At 48.5% G+C, this 25,264-nt stretch overlaps 1 protein-coding gene across 2 annotated transcripts in view; it reads right to left on the bottom strand.

Moving 5' to 3' along the window:
- WDR91 (WD repeat domain 91) overlaps positions 1–16,448 on the bottom strand; it is a 31,630-nt gene extending 15,182 nt beyond the window's left edge. The window contains exons 1-7 of one of the 2 annotated variants that reach the window (XM_084787806.1): positions 16,264–16,448; positions 14,954–15,133; positions 14,011–14,217; positions 12,135–12,218; positions 10,974–11,104; positions 9,912–10,077; positions 1,862–2,020 (exon numbers count right to left, since the gene is read on the bottom strand). In XM_084787806.1, the coding sequence (XP_084643932.1) occupies positions 1,862–2,020; positions 9,912–10,077; positions 10,974–11,104; positions 12,135–12,218; positions 14,011–14,217; positions 14,954–15,133; positions 16,264–16,386 (1,050 nt within the window). In that variant the 5' untranslated portion in view covers positions 16,387–16,448. Of the gene's footprint in view, positions 1–1,861; positions 2,021–9,911; positions 10,078–10,973; positions 11,105–12,134; positions 12,219–14,010; positions 14,218–14,953; positions 15,134–16,002; positions 16,135–16,263 lie in introns of those variants that run through there. The other variant, XM_084787807.1, reaches the window with a different exon arrangement.
- Positions 16,449–25,264: the final 8,816 nt, after the last annotated feature.

Here is a 25,264-nt window from a genome sequence, read left to right as displayed (position 1 = left end):
CGCCTTTGGAACACAGCGCCTGTGTGCTGACCCTCAGGAACACTTCCCAGAAGATGTGACCTCAGTGAGCAGGTCTCTTCTTAAGCACCATGAGTTTCTCAGCTCCAGCTGTGACCAGCGTCACTTGTCCCAGTAAGACAAGGGTTTCGCGTCAGCGGTTCTGGTCTCTTGTGAGTCACAGCTCACTCTTCAGCCCACAGAATCTCAATTCAAAACAGCAAATATACAATTGGCCCTGCTAATCTTTAAGTAACTCTCAGACTTCCCTCAGGCACATCACAAGCCAGGCCTCCATGTCTGCTCTGTCCTCAACACTCATTCCTCCCAAGCTCCCACAGAACAGCTCAGCAAGCTCTGGACACTCAATCGATCTTCTAGCCCAAAGTTCCAAAGTTCTTCCACAGTCCTCCCAAACACAGCATGGTCTGGTCTGTCACAGCAACGATCCTAGTACAAACCTCTGCCTCAGGGTGACTATCGCTGTGATGAAACACCATGACTTAAGCAAGCTGAGGAGGAAAAGGTATATGTATTTGGTTTATGCTACCACATTGCACTGTTTGGCATCAAAGGAGGTCAGGACAGGACCTCAAGCAGGGCAGGAACCTGGAGGCAGGAGCTGATGCAGAGGTGATGCAGGTGAGCTGCTGACGGCCTTGTTCTCTGTAACTTGCTCCAACCTGCCAGCCAAGAGTGGCGCCACCCACAAGGGCCTGGTCCCTCCCCCATCAATAACTAATTAAAAAAAAAATGTCCTACAGGCTTGCCTACAGCCCAATATTATGGAGGTGTTTTCTCCATCAAGGCTCCCTCCTCTCTGATGACTATAGATTGTCATCTAGCCAGCACAGGTAGGGAACTGAGCTAAATGGGGGTTGACTGTGGGTCGGAGTGGCTCACAGCTTACCCATAATTTACTTCCAGATGCTCTTATCATCACCCCTCTGTGAGAACTGGACTGAGGCAGAAGCTATCCATCTTCCCTGAGAGCAACCGCTGGCAGAGGGGAGAAGCTGGGTGTGAACTAGACCTGTCAAAGTGAAACCTGGGCCTGACAGTGCAGCCATGACAACTCACATATCCTCCTAACATGGGGACCAGGGAAACTGAGGCCAGTGGCCAGGTATGAAGAGAGGCCTGAGGACCTTAGCAACAGCCCCGCATCTGCCTCTCTGTGACACCGAGTGTCCTTCGCCATGATCCTGCAGGGCTCAGATGAACCCAAGACTTAGGGTGCACTGGCCACCTGGAGGCTCTGATACCCTTCCAGTTATCCCTCAGGGTTAGCAATCCCCTAACGGAGGAGCCTAGGGGGCGAAGGGGCTGTGGCGGGATGCCAAAAGCAGCCCGAACACTCCAGAACACCACAGTATGTGCTTGCCACCACCAGGCTGCTAGCACAAGGGCAAAACTGCCTTGAAATGGGCAAGAGGACCAATGGGGAGGAAGCTACCAAGAAGGTGAGGCGGCAGGTCGCTGACACCATCAGGAAGAACAGATGCAAGCTCTTCCTAGAGCAAGAGATCCTGTTTCCAAGGCTCCCAACAGGGAAGATATGGCTACAGCATCTTACATGGCTGGCAGCATAACAGCCACACAGCAGGGACTCCGGGGGAAGCCGAAGAAAGAGATGCTGTGTGGGCCACTGTGTCAGACTCTGAGGAGATCAAGTCTCAGGCTCTGGGCCATGCTGCCACACACAGGTCACCCATGGGAAGGGTGCTACCAGGAGAAAAGCAGGCAGAACAACCCAAATACCACAGTGTGATAAAAAACCCAGTCAGGCCAGAGCAGACCCTGGCTGACTGCAGAACTCAAGAGGAACCAGAGGATTCCCTCAGCAGCCCCGGGCACCCTATACCTGGGAGGAGGAGGTAGAGAGCAGCTCCCTCCTCTCCTTGCCATGGTCCTGCAGGCGCCGCTGTCGCTGCTGTGTCCAGCTGGCCTCCCCAGGGACTGGCCCGCTCAGAAGGCTCTTCCCATCCTTGGCCCCAGGCACTGGGTCCTTTCCCTTGGTAGCCTAGACGACAAGAGGCAGGCTGTGAAAAGTCTCTTTCAGGCTGTCCAGTAACTGCACTAGGAAGGATGCGAATGCAAAGGAGCAACTTCTCTCCTCAGTAGGCCCCAGGAAAAGCCCTCCCAGGCTGGCCTGGGCAGGGGGTTCATACGAGCCAGGCCTGAAGACTGAGCTTCTCGGCTGGGCATGGTGGCACTCGCCTATAATCCCAGAACACTGAGAACCAGAGGCGGGCGGACTGTTGTGAGTTTGAGGCCAGCCTGGTCTACCAAGCAAGTCCAGGACAGCCAAGGCTACACCAAGAAACACAAATAAACAAAATTAAAAAAAGACTGAGTTTCTTCTTGCTAGGGCACCTGCTAGCCTCTGCCTTCACTCTTGCCTAGACAGAGGCAGAGATAATCCCCCTTTGAGCCAAAAGAAATAATCAACTCTTGTTATAATGAAGGAGCCCAGTTCTTATAAGCATGCCAGGTCCTACACTGGGTAACATCGGCATTTATATGTATCAACATTTGGACAATATTAAACACACACATACACACACACACACACACACACACACACACACACACAAGTGCCAGTCTCCTCTATGGTGAAAACGAAACACAATACAGTCTGTTGTTTGGGGTCAACTACAGGACTAAACTGGCAATGGTGAACAAATAATAAATAGGCAGGGGGTTGGGGGTGGCACGCAGTGGCACAGCACTTGCCTAGCAGGCAAGAAGCCTTGGGTTCAATCTCAAAAACAGCAAAATAAAACAAACAAAAGCCAGGACCACTAAATCATTTAGTTTGAAAATGACTAAACTACTAGACATTATTTTTTAACAGAACTATCTAGAAACTCGAGGATGTCTGTGTCAGCTAAATTAGAAAGGAAAGACTGAAATTTTTTTCTATACAAAGAGCAATAAGGTCCAAACTTGCAGCAAGGGGATAAGTCTAGTAATCCCCATCTATCCACGACAGCCCATCCCTTCCCACAAGATACAGGAGGTGAAGACAACTGTGAGCAGCAAGTGCTAAGTAAGGCAGGGTAGCGCCCTGGAGGGCCAACCCTCATGACACAGGCCACCGTGCTCCTACCTACTGACCTGGAGGGCAAGGAGTAACTCCCAAAAGCTGTCCTCTGACCTCCACACCTGTGCAGCAGTGCATGCTGCATGTCCGTGTGTCTGTCTGCCTGTCTGTCGTTTCTCTCCCTCTGTCTTACACACACACACACACACACACACACACACACACAGTGCGATTCCATTTTATACACATGCTGGCAACCGCTCCAGGGCTAGGCACCAGATGCTGCTGGCGAGGCTGTGGAGAACCAGGAACTCTCATCCGCTCCTGACGGAAATATGAAATGATAAAACCCAAAAGGAGATAGTGGGAAAGAAAGAGTTCTTTACGTTATCTTTTCAACTGGCCTGTGAGGTGGAAAGTAGGTAAGAGCAAAAAGGCTAAAACATAAGTGAAGGTAAGCCCACAGTACAATGAAACAAATTCCAAAATGCTGGCCAAGATTTCCTGTATGGATAGGACAGGAAGTTAAAGTGATGGAAGATGCCGGGAGAGCTGTGCACTCACTAAATGGTAAACCTGCACAACAGGAGACTCAGCCTTTTTGAGAGTTTCTTTCACCCACTGAGCCTCCCTCACACCATACTCTCACTCATGTCCTCACACCATGTCCTCACACTTCACACTATACCCTCAAACCATGTCCTTTCACCATGTCCTCACACCTCACACCATGTCCTCACACCATACCCTGACACCATACCTTCACATCACGTCCTCATACTTCGCACCATGTCCTCACACCATACCTTCACACCATGTCCTCACACCTCACACCATGTCCCACCATACCCTCATATCATGTCCTCATACCTCACACCTTGTCCCTCCATACCCACACACCATTTCCCACCATGTCCTCACACCACATCCTCACACCATACCCTCACACCATGTCCTCACACCTCACACCATGTCCTCACCACACACCTCACACCATATCCTCACACCTCACACTATGTCCTAACACCTCATACCCTGTCTTCACACCATGTCCTCACACCTCACACCATGTCCTCACACCTCACACCATGTCCTCACACCTCACACCATGTCCTCACACCTCACACCATGTCCTCACACCTCACACTATGTCCTCACACCATGTCCTAACACCTCACACCATGTCTTCACACCATGTCCTAACTAACACTTCACACCATGTCCTCACACCTCACACCATGTCCTCACACCTCACATCATGTCCTAACACCCGCAGCAGCCAACACCCTGCCTGACTAATTATAATGAAACCAATGAGTGCAGGGCTGATGGCTAGATGAGGCCGCAGGAGCAGTGTCTGCAAGGACAATTCCGACAACAATCACTCCCATTCTATTACAGTCTGGGTGTTCCTTAACCAAGCTGAAGACCAGAACTGTTTGGTTTCATTTTGTTCAGGTCTCAGAGTATTTAGAATATCTTGGGATGTGACTCACGTGTAAACATAAAATGCATTTATGCTTCACATACATCTCATACACACAGCATAGAGTTAATCTTATACAATGTTTTTAAAGGGCTTGCCTATCATGTGCACAGCCCTGGATTTAGACGCTATTACTGAAAAACAATTAAACAAAAACAAGCTAACCCACCCTCAATACTCTGGCTTCCCCATTCCCAGACTACCACTGCCTGACCTGTACGAGCAGAACGTCTGAGCAATCATTACGCTGCCTATTTTGTTTACCAGAACGTAAAGGAAGTGGGAAATGGGCTCGCCACGGACTTACAAGAAGAGCTGGCTGGCTGTGCTCACGTGATAAAAAGACTCCACCAGGATGTGTGAAGAAAAGGGGATCCTAGCGCAGTGAGGCAGGGGCTGTGGCTCTGAGTGTGTATCTCAGCGTGTCCAAAGAAGAGATTTTAAAGGGAAAGGGCCCACAGGTGTGGGACGGCAGATCAGAAGCAGGAAATGCTGGCCACAGGACGTCCAGGAAGAAAGCAAACTGTTACAGATAGAGTGGTGCATCCAAGTCATAAAGGGTAACGCAAACCTATCCGAAGCTGTCAGAGATGGCTTAGCCGTGCAACCTGAGGACCTGAGATGAGCCCTATGACCCACAGTTTACAGATAAAATGCAATTAAGTAAAGCCTGGCATGGAAGTGTGTGCTTATAATCTCAGAGACAAGAGGCCCCTGGAGTTCGATGACCAGCCACTCTTATTTAGTGCGTTCCAGACCAGTGAGAGACACCATCTCAAAAAAAGGTGGATGGTGCCTGAGGAATGACACCTGAAGTTGTCCTCCAGCTTCCATGTACATACACACGTGCACTCACACACATGTGGACTCACACACACATGCATACACACACACACAGGCACTGGCACACACATGCATACACCCACAGGCACCTGCACACACAGGCATCCACACACATGTGCATCCACACACCTGAGCACTCACACACACATGCATACACACACACATGGGCACCCGCACACACATGAATCTACACACACTTCATTCGACACACAAAGTATTGGGTAAGCTAAATTACAGGTTGTGCAGAAGCCCTGACAATAATAGTAAGACATGGCTAACAAAGAAAGGAATGGGTCTATTATGGGTAAAGATTGCACAGCCGACTGATACCAGGCAAGGCGGAAGCACTTTGCATCTGCGGCTCTTCCCCACCCATCGTCACACATGGAGAATTCCCTATCAACCGTGTTCATGACCGTCCCCTCCAGATGAAAAGAAAGACACATGCCAGTCTGCTTATAAACCTTAAGCCCTTCCGCGGAGGGCAGGATGGGAAGCTGGGCCGCTCAGTTTCTAATCTAAGGATTAAAAATGTACCAGTGGGTGTAGATGGGCCCTGGGGAGATACGCGCAGTGGGAGGACATGTCTGTTCCTAAGATGGGCTTGGGAGAGATGGTATAAGGAAGGGGCCTGTTCAAGTGGGGAGCACTGCCGAGGACGAGGTCGGCCATGGTCACGTGCTTCTTCAGCTAATGATCCGAAACCACGGGAACAGTTGCCGAGAGGCAGGCACCACGCAGCAGCCACACTGCATCTCTACACGTGTCGCCTGTCCCATCTCTGTGTTAGCCATGGACCACTGCCTCACGACAAGAGGAGGTAAATGGTTGAGAGGGAGGCAGCGCTTTGTAACTCTCCTCTCTGCTCATTGGCCCGTTATGTCAAATAAGCAGCAGACTTTCTACTTTCAGTGTGTGGTGTTGAGGGTTGCCCAACTCAAATGGCCACGAATGCATAATACAGAGGCTGCAAGTTCTCCGGTGAGTCAAAGTCCCCTGTAACAGTCCCCTGCCCCAACCAGTCAATGCAGAGCACCCAGCAGGAAGACCCAGAGAGATGGAGGCGGGAGGGTAAAAGCACTTGTCACACAAGCCTGATGGCCTGATTTACATCTCCAGAGCCCATGGTGGAAGGAGACAATTGGTTCCTGCAAACTGTCCTCTGACCTCCACATATGTGTCATGTGTGTGCATTCATGGGCACATACACAATGATAATAATAACAATAATAGTATATTTTTTTAATCTTTAAAAAGAAAAAAAAACCAGCAGGAAATAAAAAGGGATCCTTCTGTCATGTGTGAGGAGGGTAGGGAGGTCATCCAATATGTTACCATGCTGGGGCCCCCAAATAAAACTACAAATGGGTATTAACAATGGGCATACAGTAAAACCAGAGGCCTTTCAACAAAAGCGTCATTGATACCAAGAGAACCACGGGCCTAAGTGTGACGTCTCAGCCACTGCTGAGGAAGAGCAGGCAGCACCCTTCTGCTCTAACCGTGGGGGTCATGAGATACCAATATGGCAGGTGTCTGTGGAAGGCAGCTGTCCATAAAGCACTTCAGTAAACAGGCGAGCATGTGTCTATCTATAAATGTGCAGCACAACTTAAAAAGAATGTTTTCTGTGACATAATTCATCACTGGAGGTTTTAAGGACTAACCTCATTAAAAAAAAAAATCCTAACTAGCATTGGGGCTGGAGAGATGGCTCAGTGGTTAACAACACTGGCCACTCTTGCAGAGGACACAGGTTAGGTTGCCAGAACACACATGGGGCCTCATAACTACCTATAATTCCAATCCTGGGGTGTCCAGGGTAGCCAACACCCTCTTCTGCCCTCTGCAGGCACCCCAGGCCTGTGTGTGTTGCACATAGGTACACGCTGGCCAACACACAGAAAACAAAAATGGACTTTTAAAAGGTCCTAACAAGTGGACTCATACAACATTCAAATGGCCTCAGTTCTCTCCAGTCTACCTGCAAGTTCTATCTACCTGGCTCCCAGCAGTTCAGGAGAGGTGATTTGCTCCTTTTGGACACAGACACTTGGTGACACTTGTCAATGTCGTGGTAGATACAGGAGGAATCCAAAATTCTTCCTAGAGAGCTGTCTCTCTTTGGTGAGAAACAGGCCTCGCCTGGAGGCCAAGGCCATCCAGAAGGCAGGAACTGTAGACAGGCGCCTTTCCCAACCCCGCCCAGCTCCCTGGTCCTCACTGCTGGTGCCAGCAGGGAGGAGGTAATTTGCAGAGGTTGAAGGTGCTTTGCTTTGTGGCAGTCAATTAAGGCTACCTCTGTAATAAGGTAATTGCCACCTGTGCCCCAGGGCTCACTAAATGGGTGCGAAAGGCCCAAAACTACCAGGGAAGGCTACAGCAGAGTAGAGGCCCCACATGCCTGCTGGTTGTTGACATGACCTGTGGGTTCTTGCTGTTACAGATCCCTAAGGACCTTGGGAACTGTGATTTTACAGTTATGTCCCCCCCCCCTACTCCCAATGTTGCCTCCAGATTTCTACTGAAAGCCTAGAGAGTGTGTGTTCACAATGGTGTGAAGCCCGATGTGAGAGCTCTGCCCTATAATCACAGCACGTAGAAAGCTGAGGCAGGGGGACTGCCAGTGTTTGGGACCAGACTAAGCTATACAGTATGGGACCCTATCTCAATATTATAATAATAATAATAACAACAACAACAATAATGATAATTCTACAAATGTTTTGGGAACAGTGACCATAATTTCTATGACATCACAAGCAGGCAAAATTTACAGTGCTATCTGTAAATGATATTTAAAGTAGAAAACTCTAATAATTTTATATGTTGCTCATTTAACAATAAAATACCATTTACATTTCTATGTGTTCATCCTTTAACAGCAAAAAAGAAAGAAGATGCTGGGCATGGTGGCACATGTCTGCAATCCCAGCACACAGGGAGGCAGAGGTAGGTGGATCTTAAGGTCAGCCTGGTCTACAAACACAGAAATCCTGTCTCAAAAGAAAGAAAGAAAGAAAGAAAGAAAGAAAGAAAGAAAGAAAGAAAGACAGACACACAGAGAGAGGAAAGAAGGAAGGAAGGAAGGAAAGAGGGAAGGAATAAATTCTAGGTTGGCCATGGTTAGAAAAGATTGAGCCTAACATGTGCAAGGCAAGCGAGTGTCAAGCCCAGTGTCTACGCCTCCCAAGTCCACAGAAATATGCTACCACACCACAGGAAGCACCCTCCACATTCTGCATTTGACACTGGTGAGAGAGAAATCTACCACAGTATCTAGACATCAAGTGTGACAAAAAGACAGAGACATTATAAAGTCCCCAGAGTGAGGAGCCCCAGATGTGTGTGTGTGTGGGGGGGGGGGGTTATCAAGTCATGGCAACAGGAGCAAACAGATAGTGGGGTGCCAGAGAAGCTCAGCACAGGAGGAGAAAGGCTGCTCTACACAAGAAGCCCCACTCTGGAGGACAAGCTAAGGTCTTGTTTTTGGCTCACATTTATACTTCCCCTCAGAATTTGTTCAAGGATGTTTTTCAGCTGGTTAACAACCAATCTCCCCCACACGGTGGCTTTACTTCTAAGGGGATGAATGTCCCCTGCTTTCTCACAAGTCTTTTTCTCATGCCCCACTTGTGATCTAAACAAAAAGCATGTTTATCTTTCCTCCACATGAGGTCTAAAACTCTGTGTCTATTAAACTTGCAGACACCTCGAGTATGCCACACCCCCACTGGGTGTCTCCAAAAGTGGTTAATTCTGACAGACTCCAACATGACAACCCCTCAGTGGGACTCCTGGCTGCTCTGGACATAGCTGGCATCAATGGCCTCTTACCATGTAACACCGAAATGAAGATCGACAGAGTCAGCAAATGCCAACATTTAAGTGAAAGCCACGGACTTAAGGATAGCTCTTTAATTTACCATTTGGCCAGACATTCGTCTGTATCACTCAAAATTCAAATTTCCAAAACCATCAGAATTCACACCAGAGCTACCTAAACACTCAAAACCCCTGGGTGTTCATAGGAAACCTAAGCAAGGGGACAGAGCCCTGCTCCCTGCTGCCACCTGACACTTCACTACTGGAGGGTGACAGACTTGGAGTTGTCACAGAGGCCCAGGGGAGCTGTAGGACAAAGCTATTCAGGGCTGGGAAGCCAAGAGCCAGGGTCTGAGGTTTGGCAAGATCCACTGTCATATGTCACATACTCTGCCGGCCACCTCGACAGCACACCCTGCACTGCCAGCCAGAGGCAACATGGCAAACGGGTTTATCAGGTGGATTTTTCTAGAGGGTTCCCCCCCAATTCCTCCTCTACAGTTTTATCTCTATGCTCATTCTGCAAAGATATCAGTGGTCTGTAAGGTCGCTGAAGGGGTGAGGGGTTTGGGGGAAAGGAGAAGGAAATGAGAAATGAATTTGGGGTCTCATGTCACATCCAGAGAGTTGGGGCTAAGAAGAGGACCCATGTGCAACAAGGAGTCCCGGTGAAGGTGAGAAAGAGACAACGCAAAGGTGGGGGCCCACACTTACCTGACTGCTGAACGGCTCTTTCTTGGCTGAACTCTGAGCCTGAGGGGGGCCTTGGGCAGGTGACAACCTTGAAGGGCTCTTCTTACTCTGAGGCAGCAATGAGGACAGGAAACCCACGCGCGGAGACTGGGAGAGGGAGGCGGTCCTCTGGCTGCACACCAGTGCGCTGGCCAAGTGAATACACCACAGCATTAGGGGCTGGAGGGGGACGAGAGGATCCAAGAACAGAACTGCTGGCTGAGCTTAGTGACAGGGACCTTGGCTTGGTTCTAAGACCCGGGCTCTTGGAAGATGGCTTGACCGTTTCCTGAACAAAGAGCCAGAAGCTCATCTTGCCCCAAAAGTGAAGTCTGTGGCTCTTCTTAGAGAGACATAGGAAAGCCCAGAGCTGCCCTGGCCTATGGCTGCTGGCCACAAGTGCTAGTGAGCACCTGACTGTGCAAGACAGGATGGGATACAAGACTTAGCATGAAAACAAACACACACAGACCCATAGGGGAGCTCATTATGTGTGACTGCCATTTACTATGCATTGGAATAGCTTGAGAATGAGGTTAAATAAAATATGCCACGGAGTTGAACTCTGTGTGTCTCCTTTTATTTTCTCTACACATCTAATAAATCTTCTCATTACATCTCTGACTGGCACTTGACTTCCAGCTACAGAGCTCAGACTTCTGCTTCAACCGGCTGTCTTTTTTTTTTTTTTTTTTAAAGATCACTCAAACTTGTCTCCCATATTGCCTTCCTCTTTACACCCTCCTGAGGAACATGGCGACCTATAGTGACTAGTCCTTCCATTCTATGAAGCAGCTTCCCTGGACCCCACCACCAGGGACCCTGACACTGCTGGGCAGTTCTCCGTCCCAGGAGAATAGGGACCTCACGCATATATCGTGGAACCAGCTGTGCCAAAGCCCTCTCCCGCAATTGTCCCTCAGCCGACACGGGGCACCGCCAACAAGGAAGCCGGTGTGAAGCTCACACCACACAGAGATCAGAGGACAGGAGAGTAGAGACAGCAGCCCTCCCTCCAGCCCATAAACCCTCAGGCACACTTACAGCTCTGAGTCCCCAAGGCGGTCCATACTGGAGACATAAGGTGGCAGCTTGTGCTGGACCAAGGCGTCTTCTTCCTCCTGCTGTTGCTCTTCCTTCTTGAGCCGGTGGACTTCAGCTTGCAATGCAAAGAGCTATGGAGGGGCAAAGCCCAGTTAGCCAGCGACCTCCCATGACCTCCCCTCTACTGAAGGAGCTTCCTAGACCGTAAAGAGCCGTAAAAAGCACGTCTGCTCATCAAACAATGGGAAAATGAAAGAGCTGCACCTCATAACAGACTTCTGAGAGTCAAAAAAAAAAAAAAAAAGCTGAACACCTTCGACATCCAAAACCTCTGTGGCTTTATTTTTTATTTATTTATTTATTTATTTTTAATCATTTAATTTAATTCCTTCTACCTCACTTGTTTCTTCCTGAATTCACTAAAGGGAAATCCTGCTTTGACGTTTAGAATCTACGAACTGAGCCTTTGAAACTTGCAGAGAAAAACACATTTTTAATGATTATGGTACTGCATCCTCCTTAGGCCTTGCCTGAAGACAAAGGCAACAGCCAAGAATCTCAAACCCCTTCCCCCCAAAATAGCTTATAAGCTTCCTTTTCCAAACAACATCACTGACAGAGAGCATCAAGCTGGGGAGAGTCCTTGAGCACAGGCGTCCCGGAGCTCTCCTTTTATCCAGTGTGTGGCTGAATCAGAACAATTTTACCTGGCTTATAAACAGTTCACGTGAGGCTACATAGGCTGAAGAGCAGGAAGACAGAGAGGTGGCTCCGCAGTTAAGAGTGAGTGCTGCTCTTACAGAGGACCCGCGTCAGCCAGACCTCACGTGTGTAACTCCAACTCCAAGGGTCTGACACCCTCTTCTGGCCTGCATGGGTACCCACACCCACATACCACACATGAAAAAAGCCAAGTGTTGCAAATGCACACTGCCTTTCTCTTCTTACAAGTCTGCCCTTGTCCCCATACTGCTCGCGTGCCACCCCTGACTGCAAACATTACTCTCACCTCTGGTTAGCACATCTGGAGCGGCCCCCAATCCCCAAGCGTAGTGATTCGCTTTCATCTGAGAACCTCTTCCTCTATACTTAACCAACTCCCCACGGCTACCCCAAAAGCAGAAGTGCTTCCCCAGAGAGCAAGCCCTGCTTAGAACGAACCTTCTGGCGCAGAGCCTCGTTTTCTTCTTGGACCTGGTTGGTCCTCTGGCACTCTGCATCGAAGTTCAGGATCACAGGGACCGGTGTGCAAAGTTAAAGAATAAATCTCTGCCCGCCACGACTCCAAAGTCCGCCCCAGCCAGACCTTTACATCTGACACACAGGGAAACAGAACTGGCACTGTGGACAGGAAAGAGGCTCCTCCAGTCGCTAGGCCTGCTACTCCAGACCACCTGACTCTTTTGGACTCAAGAGACACATGACAATCTGCCTGGCCAGCTCTTACGTAAGACATAAATCCAAACATGGGCATTCCCCCCCCCCCCAGTGTCAGCAGTAAAGAGCTGGTATCGGTGGACCTCACAGTCAAGGCTTTAGAGAGGTCCGTGCCCACGCCCAGCTAAAAGCATTGCTGGAAGCAGAATCTGCTGCTGAGCTTTTCCCTCTCCCTGGCAAAAAATTTAAATAGCTAAATCGCTCTGTAGATTATATAGCCACACACCAGCCCGTGAGCGCCCATAGGCCAGCTTAGGGTACTAGTCTTTCCCAACGGCTGCCCAGAGTTCCGATGGAAGCACAGAGCACAAAGCGGGTAGGGCCTGTCTTAGGGCAGCAAACTGTTAGCTGCGAAGTGCATGACCTAGTTTGCAGGGTCATGACCTGTTTTGCACTGAAAAGCTAATGAGCAACAGGTTCCAGCTGCCCTGGAGGGCCCATGTGGTCATGCTAAGTTCTCTGGAAAGGAAGAAGAGGAAGGAGGAGGAGTAGAAAAAGGCAGCTCTGCTAAAGGCTGGTTCACACTTATCCATGATATGGAAGGGACAGCAAAGGCAGGAGCCTCCATCAGAAAATGTCCCTCCCAGAGGTCAACACGGCTGCAGTGGGCAGGCCTCTACCACACCCAAATTTATCAATGCCTCACCAGGCAGTGCCGTTTCAAATGAGACTGTCTACTCCCCTAGATTTTCAGGCTAGAAAGCACGAACAATGACACTTATTCTCACATCAGATCTTGGGCCTTCAACAATATAGTTTTTGGCAGTGAGTTACAGTGACTTTTTTTTCTCTTTCTCTCTCTCTCTCTCTCTCTCTCTCTCTCTCTCTCTCTCTCTCTCTCTCTCTCCCTCCTTCCCCCTCCCCCCCGCCCCCCCTCCCCGCCACCTCTCAAAACACCCAAATACATAGTCTTAAAGCTACTATATATCTAGCAAGTTGAGGCACCCTGAGGTCACTGTCCACTGTCCCGCAAAGTACTCCAAACACAAACTCAGGCAGGAAGCTGAAGACCAAGAAGTGTTTTCATCTGCCACCAAACCCCAGTGAAGGCAAGTGACAGCGCGCGCACACACACACACACACACACACACACACACACACACACACCCCTAGAAACATGCACAGAGAGGGTACTCTCAAGGCTGGCTGCTCTTTTTTTTTTTTTTTTTTTGGTTTTTCGAGACAGGGTCTCTCTGTGTAGCCTTGGCCGTCCTGGACTCACTTTGTAGACCAGGCTGGCCTCGAACTCACAGTGCTGAGATTAAAGGCTTGCGCCACCCCACCACCACGCCCGGTCTTAGGCTGGCTGCTCTTAACCCTTGAGTTGACTGACTGGGCCAAGTAGCAGCAGCCAGAATTGCCAACTTCCCTGCCCACACATATCAGCTACTACTGACAGCCCAGATGCAGAACTAAGAATTATGACTCCCCGGACTCCTGACAAGAACACCCACAACAACAGCCCCTCACATGACACATGTCAGTGACCTGTGGGTATTCTGTGTAAGAAATGGCTGCACCACGAGCAGCAGCCACTGATCACAGTGTCTGGGGACCTCAGACCATGGACACAGTCACGGGCAGCAGAAAAAAGGATATGCATGCACTGAAACAGGACGCTCAGGAAGTTGTGCAGAGAAACAATGAAAGTGTCGGCCCACTGTCGAGAAAAGTAGGTAGCGAAGGTGGGGTTGGTGTCTGGGGACGGCAGGAAGGGCAAGACGAACCAGTCCTTCCATTCAGCCTGGTTCTGGAGCTCTGCGGCCTGCTTTGCGAAGAATTCCTGCGCCTTATCGTTTCTATTTGTCTGCCAAGATACAAAGGGGAAAGAGGCAAGTGTGCAACAGTAGCTACAAACTCCACAATAGGAAAGAAATCATCACCGTTTTTGACACCGAAGTTCTGGGGCTGCAGATGGCTCAGTTGGTAGAGCATCTGTCTCAAATGCACGGAGCCCTGGGTTCGATCCCCAGCGGCAAATAAAACCAGGCACACCTGTGTACCTAGCACTTGAAATACAGAGGCAGGAAGATCAGAAGTGCAAGGTCATACTCAGTTACATATCAGGTTTGAGGCCACCCTGGGACACATGAGACATGAATTCTGTTTCAAAAACAAAATTAAACTGAGGTTCTGGTAACAAATGCCATCCTAAAAACAAACCCCTGGTTGATGTTCAAATAATCTGAATTAGTTCTCCAAATCAGCTACATTTTGGGTTGTTTTTTCTTTGTTTGTTTGTTTTTATTTCCAAAACAGGGTTTTTCTGTGCATCCCTGGCTGTCCTGGAACTCACTCTGTAGACCAGGTTGGCCTGGAACTCATAGATTCACTTCCCTCTCTGCCTCCCGAGTGCTGGGATTAAAGGAATATGTCACCACCACCCGGCTACAGCCACGTATTTTCTATTATCCAAAAGCTTATATTCTCTAAAATGCTACACAAGTTTCCATGCTTAAAACCAAAGATCAGATGATGAACAGACAATGAGACATGGGGAACAGGGAACAGGGAACAGGGAACCGGCCCAAAACAAGAAGTACCTGGATCGTGTAGACAAGATAAAAGCGGAACAGGCTGGTTTTCAGCTTGTTGATAGTAGGTCGGTATATGTCCTCCAAGCGGCTGAAGAGCCTGCGTTCCAGGTAGCTCCAGTAATCCCGAAGGGCGGTTAAGTCATAGACCTGCATCAACTGCTGCAACTGGTCCACAATCTTGTCCACCTAGTGAGAGGCAGCATCGTTGGTCAAAACAAAAGGAAAACTCCCACCTCACTAACCGTAATACGGTTTCGTCTTCTTCCCACGGCTCCCAGATGTAAAAACAGTATACACCTGCCGGCAAGCTACAGAATGTCCAAGATACACTAACCTAACAGCTTCCAAATTATTATCGGCTTTGGCTCCAGGTGTTGGGTCTCCTTGACCAACTTGCCGATGTCACTTTTCAACTGCGGCCTTGATTGCCTCACATTATAAAAATAAATAAGAGCAAACAAGCATGAGACAATGCCCAGGCTCCTCCTCCCAGTCTCACAATTTCAGGATTCCAAGAAACACCCAGCCAGCCAAAGGCAAATCACACCAGAGCAGACAATCTGAAAAATGTTTTGCCTACCGGTCTGCAGCAGGCAGATGCTTTGCTTTGCCACCAAGTAACCACTAACCTGGCATGGCAGAAACCAAAATCCTACCTTCCTTCCAATGCCCCAGCTACCTCCCCAATCCATCTGACCAAGACCAATTTAACTCTGTACATATGAACATACAAATCATAAGCAAAGACGTTTCAAGCACCTTTCAGTGAAAAATATAACCAGAGAAGTTTGTGTTTTTAAAAGGTGCAGAGAGGTCTTTCTGAACTGCAGAAAGAAAACTGCCAATGATTCTTTGTAATGCCAAACTATACAACCCACCCACCCCCTCCCAGAGACCTTGAACCCAGCCAGCGTTCCGGGTGCAGCCCCCTTTGTCCCGGCTGCTCCAGAGAGACCCAGTATTTGAACATTTCTTTCTTCTGCCACAACTCAGCCTTGCGCTCAACCTCGGCTCTTAAAGCGGCACAGCCACGCCGGCCAACCACGGGCCAGCACCTGCTGAGAGGATGGAACGGCGTGAAGCCTTGGACCAGGAATCCGGGACCTGAGTCCCGATGCGTCTGACTCGCTGAACAACTTCAGGCAAGTCACGGCCCATCCCCGGCCTCAGTTCCTCCCATGTCAGCGAGGGCCAGACTCCAGACGTCTACAGTCCCCAACCACGCAGTGACAGCGCCGCCCTCGCCAGGGAGGGCAGTGTTGGAGCAGGAGGCCCGCTCCCCCGAGCCGCCTCCGTCGCCCCTGCGGGCCACTCACCCGGAACCCCTTCTCTTTGTCCGCCTTGATCTCGGCATCCAGCTGCCGCAGTGTGTGCGTGAAGCCACGGAACAGCAGGTACTCCCGGACCAGCTCGTCTGTGCGCTCCACCGCCTCCGCCATCGCTGCGCGCGCGCTCCGCTTAGGGACCCCAGAGAGAAGGGCGGAGGGGCGGGGCCTGGCGCGACGGGGCGGAGCATAGAGCGGGCATTTCGTACGTCACGCCACGGTCAGCCTACCCCCCGTGCGTCCCGCCTCCGCCGGCGCCCCGCCCCTCCACCCCTCTGACCCCGCCTCTCATTCTCAGCTAGGTCCCTGTAGTGCCTGTCTCTGCTCCCTGTAGTTTTCTGGTAACGCCACCGAGTGTCACCAGAGATGATGGCATCGTTGCCTCGGTCCAAGTACAGTAGGGCTGGACCTTGTGAACGTTCCAGATAGTCACGGGGCGGGAAGGGAGCGATGTTGCCAGCTTATTGGCATGACACTGCAGAATCTTTTGTCCTCTGCCCTCCTCTTACAAATAAAGAAAACTAGAGCCCTAACAGGTAAAGTGGCCAGAGTAATGCCAACTCCCAGAAACCCTACTTGCTTCCCTTTTTTTTTTCTTTAACTTTTCTGCGCGGGGGGGTGAGGGGGTGGGGGAGTAGCGGGGGCGAGGGTACTGAACCCAGGACCTCAGACATGCTTGGCAAGCAGGCAAGCATCCTAAGGCTGAGGGGCAGCCCCAGCTTTCTGTCGTTGGGTTTAGGTTTTTGTCACACACACTATTGCTCACACACGTCAAACTTACATTCAAAACTCCGCACCACCAGGCCAGGCCTATCTAGCCCTGAATTCCTGAATAGGAAGAGTTAACTAACTATGTGGCCTATGGTCCCAGTTTCTTGGTTGTTTTGTGTTTTCTTTTTAAAAATTGTACTTTTGTGAACATTTTTAAAACTCGGGCAGATTGTAAAACAACTTGCATTTGTTTTCTCTGAATGACTTTCAGTTCCACTTTTCTTTTCTTTTGATTTTTAGAAAAGTGTTTGAAAATTTTAAACCCAGTTGAAAAATTGGGTTGAAGTAGAGGCATACGCATTTTGCCTTATTTCTTCATCTTTGAAATGGCAATGATAATGTCCACTTTGCAGAGTCATAATGAATAGTTGATAATACAGTGCATGAAAGCAGGGCATGGTGGGGTATACTCCGGAGATGGAGCCAGGCGGATAGATCTCTGTGAGTTCAAGGCCAGCCAGGGCTACATACACAGACTCTAATTTTCACAATCCTACTGTCACTGCCCTCCTCAGAGCTGAGGTTGAAGTTACTTATGGGGACATCCAGCTTGTCACAAGGGTGCTGGGACCCAAATCTGGTCTCCATGCTTGGGGAGCAGCAGTCTTAACTACTGTGCGAGCTCCCCAGCCTCAATGTGAAGTTCTACAGTGACTGAGAAGCAGCCTTTCTGTGCCCTCTCTGCACCCTGACTGCACATCTTGCTCCAGCAGATTCCTAAAAGCCACACCTCCCAACACCATCATGTGGGAAGGATTGTAGGCTTTGTGAAAGCAGTCTTGGTGGGCTTTGCCCTTGGACACACCACGGACACTCCCTGAGATTAACCTTGAGATAGACTGGGTGGAGCCATCCTGGGCCTGGAATTCAGGAAGCCGACCTGGGGACTCCACCTGGACTATTGTGCCTCTGATCGACCCTCAATGAGAGAAGGAGACCGCCCCTTGCACGTGAGAGACAGGCAGGCGGAGGGGACAGAGAGAGGAGCAGCAGGGTCAGACCGGGCTTGAGCGCTCGTAGATCGGGAAGAGGATCAGCAAACAGGCCAGAGACACCTAGGGACCTGTCCTGTGGAACAGACACCAGAAGGCTCACTCTTTTTTCCCTTTAACCTTTTTTTCCCTTTAACCTTTTTTCCCTCTTGTGTAAGCTAGTTGGGTCGTATAATAAAGTTTAATTGGTAAGAAACAGAGCCAACACCATCACACTGGGGATTAGGTTTCAACATAAAATGTTCAGAGCGTTAACAGTTGACTTCTTACTGAGGCCTTCTCTGGCTACCCTGTACCAAATAGTATTCTTCTTGTCCCCCATGCCTACTTGTGTGTTTGTACCTAGAACTTACAACCATCCTACAAAGTCAGTGTTTTCCTCATTTAATGAACTGTCTGTCTCTCCATCAATTAAAGCATAAGCTGGATACATGAAAAGAGAGATTACCATCTGTCTTGCTTACTACTATATCCTCAGAGCATAAAATAGCATTTGGCTCATAGCACATGCACAGTAAATATTTATTGAGGGCAATGTCAGTGAGGGCCCAGCCACCTTCAAGCGAGGCTATTCTTGGAGAAAGCTGAGGAAGCGGAGATCCTGCCTCAGGTGGGAACTAAACCAAGGAGGTTTGAGCAGGCAACATGGGGACCCAGAACATGGCCGTACTATCTCACCCCCATAGAAGCATCTGATATCACCTTTATACTGATGGAGGCCTCCCTCCATCCCAGGCCTCTCTGCTGAGATCCCTGGGACCTTTCTATCCTGTAGGTGTCTCTAACTGACAGCACTAGCTCAACTCCAAGGCATTGTGTGGAGACTATACATTCAAACCTGTCCTTGATGCTCGCAAAACTACAGATAAAACAACAGCAACGTACAGTGCAGCACTCATACTGTAAGGATTTGACCCAGAGAAAGAAGACATATGTCTTTCACATTTAAAAACCAATGCACGGGCTGGAGAGATGGCTCAGTGGTTAAGAGCACTGCCTGCTCTTCCAAAGGACCCAGGTTCAATTCCCAGCACCCACAAGGCAGCTCACAACTGTCTGTAACTCCAAGATCTGACACTCTCATACTAAGGCACATTAAAATTAAATAAAATATTTAAAAACAAAAAACAAAACCAATGCACATGGGCTAGAGAGATGGCTCAGCTGTTAAGAGCACTGGCTGCTCTTGCAGAGGACCCCAAGTTCAGCTCCTAACGTTCATATAGAGCTAAATGAATATATCTGTAACTTTAGTTTCAAAGGTTCCGGTGACTTTTTCTGGCCTCAGTGGGCACCAGACACCACTGTGTGCAAACATACACAGTGCACATACATCTATGCAGGGGCACATTCTTGCACACGAAAATAAAAATAAATGAGCCCTTTTTAAAAAGTTAGATTCAAATGTTTTTCATAGAAACAAAAACCTGGGAATAATCTAGATGTCCTTTGACAACATGATTTATTTATGGAATGTCTTTGAAAAAGTGAAATTTAGACTTAAAGAAAAAGTGCTACTGGTTAACAGTCTGGGACATGAGAAGCCAAGGGGTGCCTTCATTAAAAGGGCAATGCAAAGGCTTCCTATGGTGGTCTGCATTTTAACTGGATGTGGACACGCGTATGTGTGATAAAACACACATACAGACACAAAGAGATCTCACTGTCGAAGGTTGGTCTGATGTATTTTAATGCTAATTAATAAAAGGCCATCACACCTGGGCAGGGCAAATGGGATAGTCGTGGCTAAGGTTCCTGGGCTGGGGGGGGGGGGGGGCAGAGGCAGAATCTTGGGAGGAAGAAGAGAGACCTGAGGAGAAGAAGGTTGTGCCATCACGGGTTAGGAGGAGGAGAAGCACATGGCCGGCATGCATGGAGATTTGGCCCAGATGAAGAACATTAGCAAGTATAAGGGATTATGGATGGGAGGTAGCTTGATAGAAATTATCAGAGGCAGATGGCATGGGAAGTAGTTTATGGGATTAATATCTGCCCTGCCCCAGATTAACTAAGGCTATTTTAAAATATAACAGGTGTCTTATTTTGTCTTCCCTGCCCCTCCCCCCCCAGAGCTGAGGACCCAACCCAGGGCCTTGCGCTTGCTAGGCAAGCGCTCTACCACTGAGCTAAATCCCCAACTCCTATAACAGGTGTCTTGATTGATTGCTAACAGGTAGAAAATACCAACATAATAATAAGTATAGGCCTATTATTAGGCCCTATTGGTAATATAACTGCAATATCTCCTATAATCATTAACTTAAAAATATCAATATTGGGGGCTGGAGAGATGGCTCAGAGGTTAAGAGAACTGTTTGCTCTTCCTCAGGTCCTGAACTCAATTCCCAGCAACTATACGGTAGCTCACAACCATCTAGAATGAGATCTGGTGCCCTCTTCTGGTTTGCAAGTGTACATGCAGGCAAAACACTATGTTAATAATCAGGCAACAATGCAGCCACCCTTGAAGGTCCTGATGACGGCGGGAAAACAGGCTACCCGACACCACCCCCTTGCCGGCCAGACTCAAGCCCTGTCACCTGTGCACCTTCTGCGCATGCGTATGTAACCCCCTCCCCCCCTCCCCCTTCTCCCCCCCCTCCCCTCTCCCTCTCTCTGCTCCCCTCTCCCCTCTCCCCTCTCCCACGTGTGTCTCCTGAGACGGTCTCTGTATTCCCCTGTTAAACCTCGGTACAGCTTTTAACACTGTCTACATAATAAATCTTTTTTAAAAATATCAATATCATGAGCGTGCCATTTTGCTTTATTTTGTAAGATGTTACCAATGAGAAAACCAAATAAAGATTGCATAGGTCTCTCTGTATTATTTATTGGGGTTGCATACTAATAGTTACTCTTAAAAAAATTTAATAATAGGCATGTATATGTTTGTTTGTCCTTGTGTTCACCCATTCACAAGTGCCCATGTTTGTCGAGGTCAGAGGTCAATGGGGTGTGTCTTCCTCAATTGCTTCTTCACCTCATTTTTAAAATTTTATTTATTTATTTATTTATTGAGACAAGATTTCTCTGTGTAGCCTTGGCTGTCCTGGACTCACTATGTAGACCAGGCTGGCCTCGAACTCAGAGTGATCCGCCTGCCTCTGCCTCCTGAGTGCTGGGATTAAAACTATGCACCACCATGCCCAGCCCGGCCAATCCCATTTTTTTTTTAAAGATGGGGTCTCTCACTGAACCTGAAACTGAACCAGTTAGCTAGACTAGTTAACCAGCAAGCCCCAGATATCCTGCCTCCACGTCCTCAGTGCTGGGATTCCAAACATGTACCACCACACCTGGCTTTTCATGTGGATGCCAGGGATCTGAACTCAGGTCCTCATTTTTGTACAGCAAGCACTTTACAAACTGACCCAGCTCCCCATCGCCATTAAAGGTATGAATTCCAGGAGCAACCCCATTACTTTAGGTGATATGTTTATGCTCTCTTCTACACGAACACACAAAAACTATTAACTATTATTTGTTGTAGGTAATAGATATGTTATATTTATAAGTGGTACCATAATTGTTATATTTTCTAATATTGTTCAAATTCCTTACTATAAATATATATTCAGCTTAATTATAAATATAATAAATGAAATACTCCATAGGAGCATCTCCATTTCCCACGATAGCTATATCTCTTTTTTTCTTTCTTTCTTGAGAGCGGGTTTCAGCACATGGTCCAGGCTGGCTCAGAATTCCATACATAAAGCATGCTGTTCTTGAACTCGCAGTGATCCTCCTGCCTCTGCCTCTTGCCTGAGTACTGCAATTATGGGGCTAAACCACCGTGCCTGACTCTGACAGCTAACTCAGTCAAAGCTCTTACCTAAGCCCCCACATTTTTACACATAAATAGCTGATAAACTAAAGCTTCCCATTTTATCTGTGTACATCTGTCTCGTTTGACCACAGTGGTGTGGGGAGTTGAGCAAAAGGCTTCATGTGCCCCAGGCAAGTGCTCTACTGCCAAGCTGCAGTCCAAGCCTCACGCTGGACTCTGCTGGGAGCCTCAGCCTGGATTCTGCTAATAGGGAAACAGACTGCTTTCTCTCAGATCCCAGACTGTTATCAAAACGTCCTGAGGATCAGGTCAGGCCAGAGTAGGAATCTGTCACTCTCTTAATTACCCCCGCCTTCCACCTCAAAGGCAGGACTCACCACTAGTCTACCGAGGGCAGCAAGCCCCCAATAAAGCTGTTAGGGTTGCCTTCAAGAACTGAGTCTATGAGTTTATGATCCTATAAAACGTATTACTTTCATTATAGAAACAATCTGAGTCTCCTAAGTTAATAGGAGACTTTGCAAAAAGCTCTCTCTGTGGAGGGCATCAGCCCTGTCTTCCAGGCCCCCCCCTCCTCCCCACCCGCAGTACTCTGGGCAGAGGTGCTCCCCCCTCTGCTCCTCCCCTCCCATTCCTTTTCCAGGAATCTCTCTTTCCCTTTGCCCTCCCGTCTTCACACCCCATCCCACTGTCTGTCAAGAGCCGCTCTGCTCCTTGGGAAATTGTCTGTCCCTTTGTATCGGGATCTGGGGACAGTGGCCCCTAGCTAGTGTATTCCACTGTCCTGTGAAGAGGGCAAGTAAACTAGTTCCCCATTCTCCAAATCCCCAAAATCACCCCAGCTTGCTCTGTGCCTTCAAGGCTTCCTTATCTTGTGCAACTGAAAAAAAAAAAACAAAAATCTTTCTCTCAGGCTGGAGAGATGGCTCAGTGGGTTAAGAGCACTGACTGCTCTTCCAGAGGTCCTGAGTTCAATTCCCAGCAACCACATGGTGGCTCACGACCCTCTATAATGTGATCTGATGCCCTCTTCTGGCCTGAAGGTGCACATGCAAGCAGAGCACTGTATACATAATAATAAATAAATAAATCTTTTTTAAAAATCTCTCTCTCTCCTCTCTCTCTCTCTCTCTCTCTCTCTCTCTCTATCTCTCTCTCTCTCTCTCACACACACACACACACACACACACACTTTCTCTCCCTCCTTTCTTCCTCTTCCTCTTCCTCTTTCTCCTCTTTCTTGCTCTTGGCCATCAGAGTCCCAGGCTCTCTAGCCTCTGGACCCCAGGGCTTAACACTAATGGCTCCCTCTACACTCAGACTTCAGTCTTAATTTGTCTTTTCTTTTCTTTCTTTCTTTTTCTTTTTCTTTTCTTTTCTTTTCTTTTTTTTTCTTCTGTTGTTGTTGTTTTGTTTTTTGTTTTTTTGAGACAAGGTTTCTCTGTGGACTGGCTATCCTGGACTCTCTTTGTAGACCAGGCTGGCCTTGAATGCATAGTGATCTGCCTGCCTCTGCTTCCCGAGTGCTGCAACTAAAGCCGTGCTCCACCAGGCCTGGCAAACTTTCAGTCTTGAACTGACATTTATTTCAGTGGCTCCTCTGGCTCGAGGCCTTTAGACATGAACTGAACCATGCTACTGGCATCCCAGGGTCTTGAACCTGGAAATGCCATGTCATGGGATTTCTTAGTCTTCATAATTATGTGAGCCATGTCCCCTGTTAAGTCCCCTTACCTACTTATAACGTTATCCATCAACTCAGGAGCCATCACTCTTTGTTTGCAGGATTTAAAAAAAAAAAAAAGATAGAGTCCTGGGCCTCCACACTTAAACAAATGAAATGGCTAGAAACCAATCAGAGAAAGATGGCTCAGCTGTTAAGAGCACTGACTGCTCCTGCAGAGGACCTGGGGTCAATTCCCAGCACCCACATGTAGGCTCACAATTGACTGTAACTCCCAGGGAATCTGACACCCTCTTCTGGCATCTGCCAGGCACATAAGCAGGCAAAACGCTCATACACATAAAAATTCTTTAAAATGTTAGTGTTTTTAAAAGCCAGGGGCCAAAGGACACAGAACTGAAGTGACCCTCTGAGTTAGTCTAACACAGGGGTGTTGAAAGGCTTCTGGTCCAGAAGGTGCTACCTGGATCCGGGAGGAAGGGTTGCTCTTAAACTGGGAAAAAGGGAACACAGTGTTTCAGGGTCGGACATGACACTGCAAGGATGAGGACATAGTCCAATGGACATATACTGGAGAGGTGTATTTTTAAATATTCTTTTTTTAATTGTGAGTATATGGTGTGTATGTACGGGTACCTACAGATGTTGGGTGTAGGTAGGACAGGAGCTATGTTACTTAGAAATAGAGGTGACAGAGGCTAGCGACAGTAGGGATATTACAGAATCATTGATGCTGAGGAGTGGCCCAAAGATATCATTTTCTTTTTAATTTTTAAATTTTTTTTCTTTTCTTTTTTTTTTTTTTTCAAGACAGGGTCTCTCTGTTTTAGCCTTGGTTGTCCTGGACTTGCTGGCCTCAAACTCACAGCAATCCACCTGCCTCTGCCTCCTGAGAGCTGGGATTTTTGTTTTTATGGTTTTTTGAGACAGGGTTTCTCTGTGTAGCCTTGGCTGTCCTACACTCACTTTGTAGACCAGGCTGGCCTCAAACTCACAGCAATCTGCCTGTTTCTGCCTGCTGAGTGCTGGGATTAAAGGCATGGGCCACCACGCCTGGCAAAGATCTCATTTTCAGTAAAGAAACCAGGCTGCCACCAGTGGGGTTAGAATGACCTCATCCCAGAATTATATTTCTTCCGAGTGCACAGATGCCTTCACTGGTTCCCGCACTCTCAGCAGCCCCAGCAGCACTCCCGGAGAGATCTGAGCGGAGCCAGGAGAAAGATCACAGATACAGGCCTGGGGACCACCCAAGAGACATCCCTCGGGTTCTCAGAAAGCCACACCAAAGGCTGCCTGAAAGTCAAAAGGGATAGGGCATGACTCAAGCAGAACTTTGAAGGAAAATGCTACATTTTAATTTGCCTCCAAGAGAGTAAGAAGCAGCTGCCCTTTGAATGCGCCTCATGTAACAAGTTTTTGGCAGAGAGCCTTGCTGCCGGACCTGTCCACAACATTTTTTTTTCCTGCATCACTCTGGCAATTTGCTACAGTGTCTTCCAGTCCTCCAGCTCCTGCTGCAGGGCCACCTCCCTACTAGTTTGGAAGGGGGATGGTAACAGGGTCTCCATTGGTCCCCACTCCTGTACCTCAAGTGCCAGTTCTGTTTCCTGTCAGGAACTAGAGCCTTACTTCCAAGCTCAGGTTAGGAGCCAATTTGAGGTAATGAATTGTCCTTCTCGACTTGCCTGCTTCTCGACTTGCCCGATTGCTGTGATTACAGCTGTGCCCCACCATGCCCACTGGACAGTTTTC

This window comes from Acomys minous (genome assembly GCF_964271855.1).
Source record: "Acomys minous genome assembly, chromosome: 6".
Classification (NCBI taxonomy): Eukaryota; Metazoa; Chordata; class Mammalia; order Rodentia; family Muridae; genus Acomys; species Acomys minous.
Note: the sequence above shows the minus strand (reverse complement) of the source record. Positions and strands in the feature narration are given on the sequence as shown.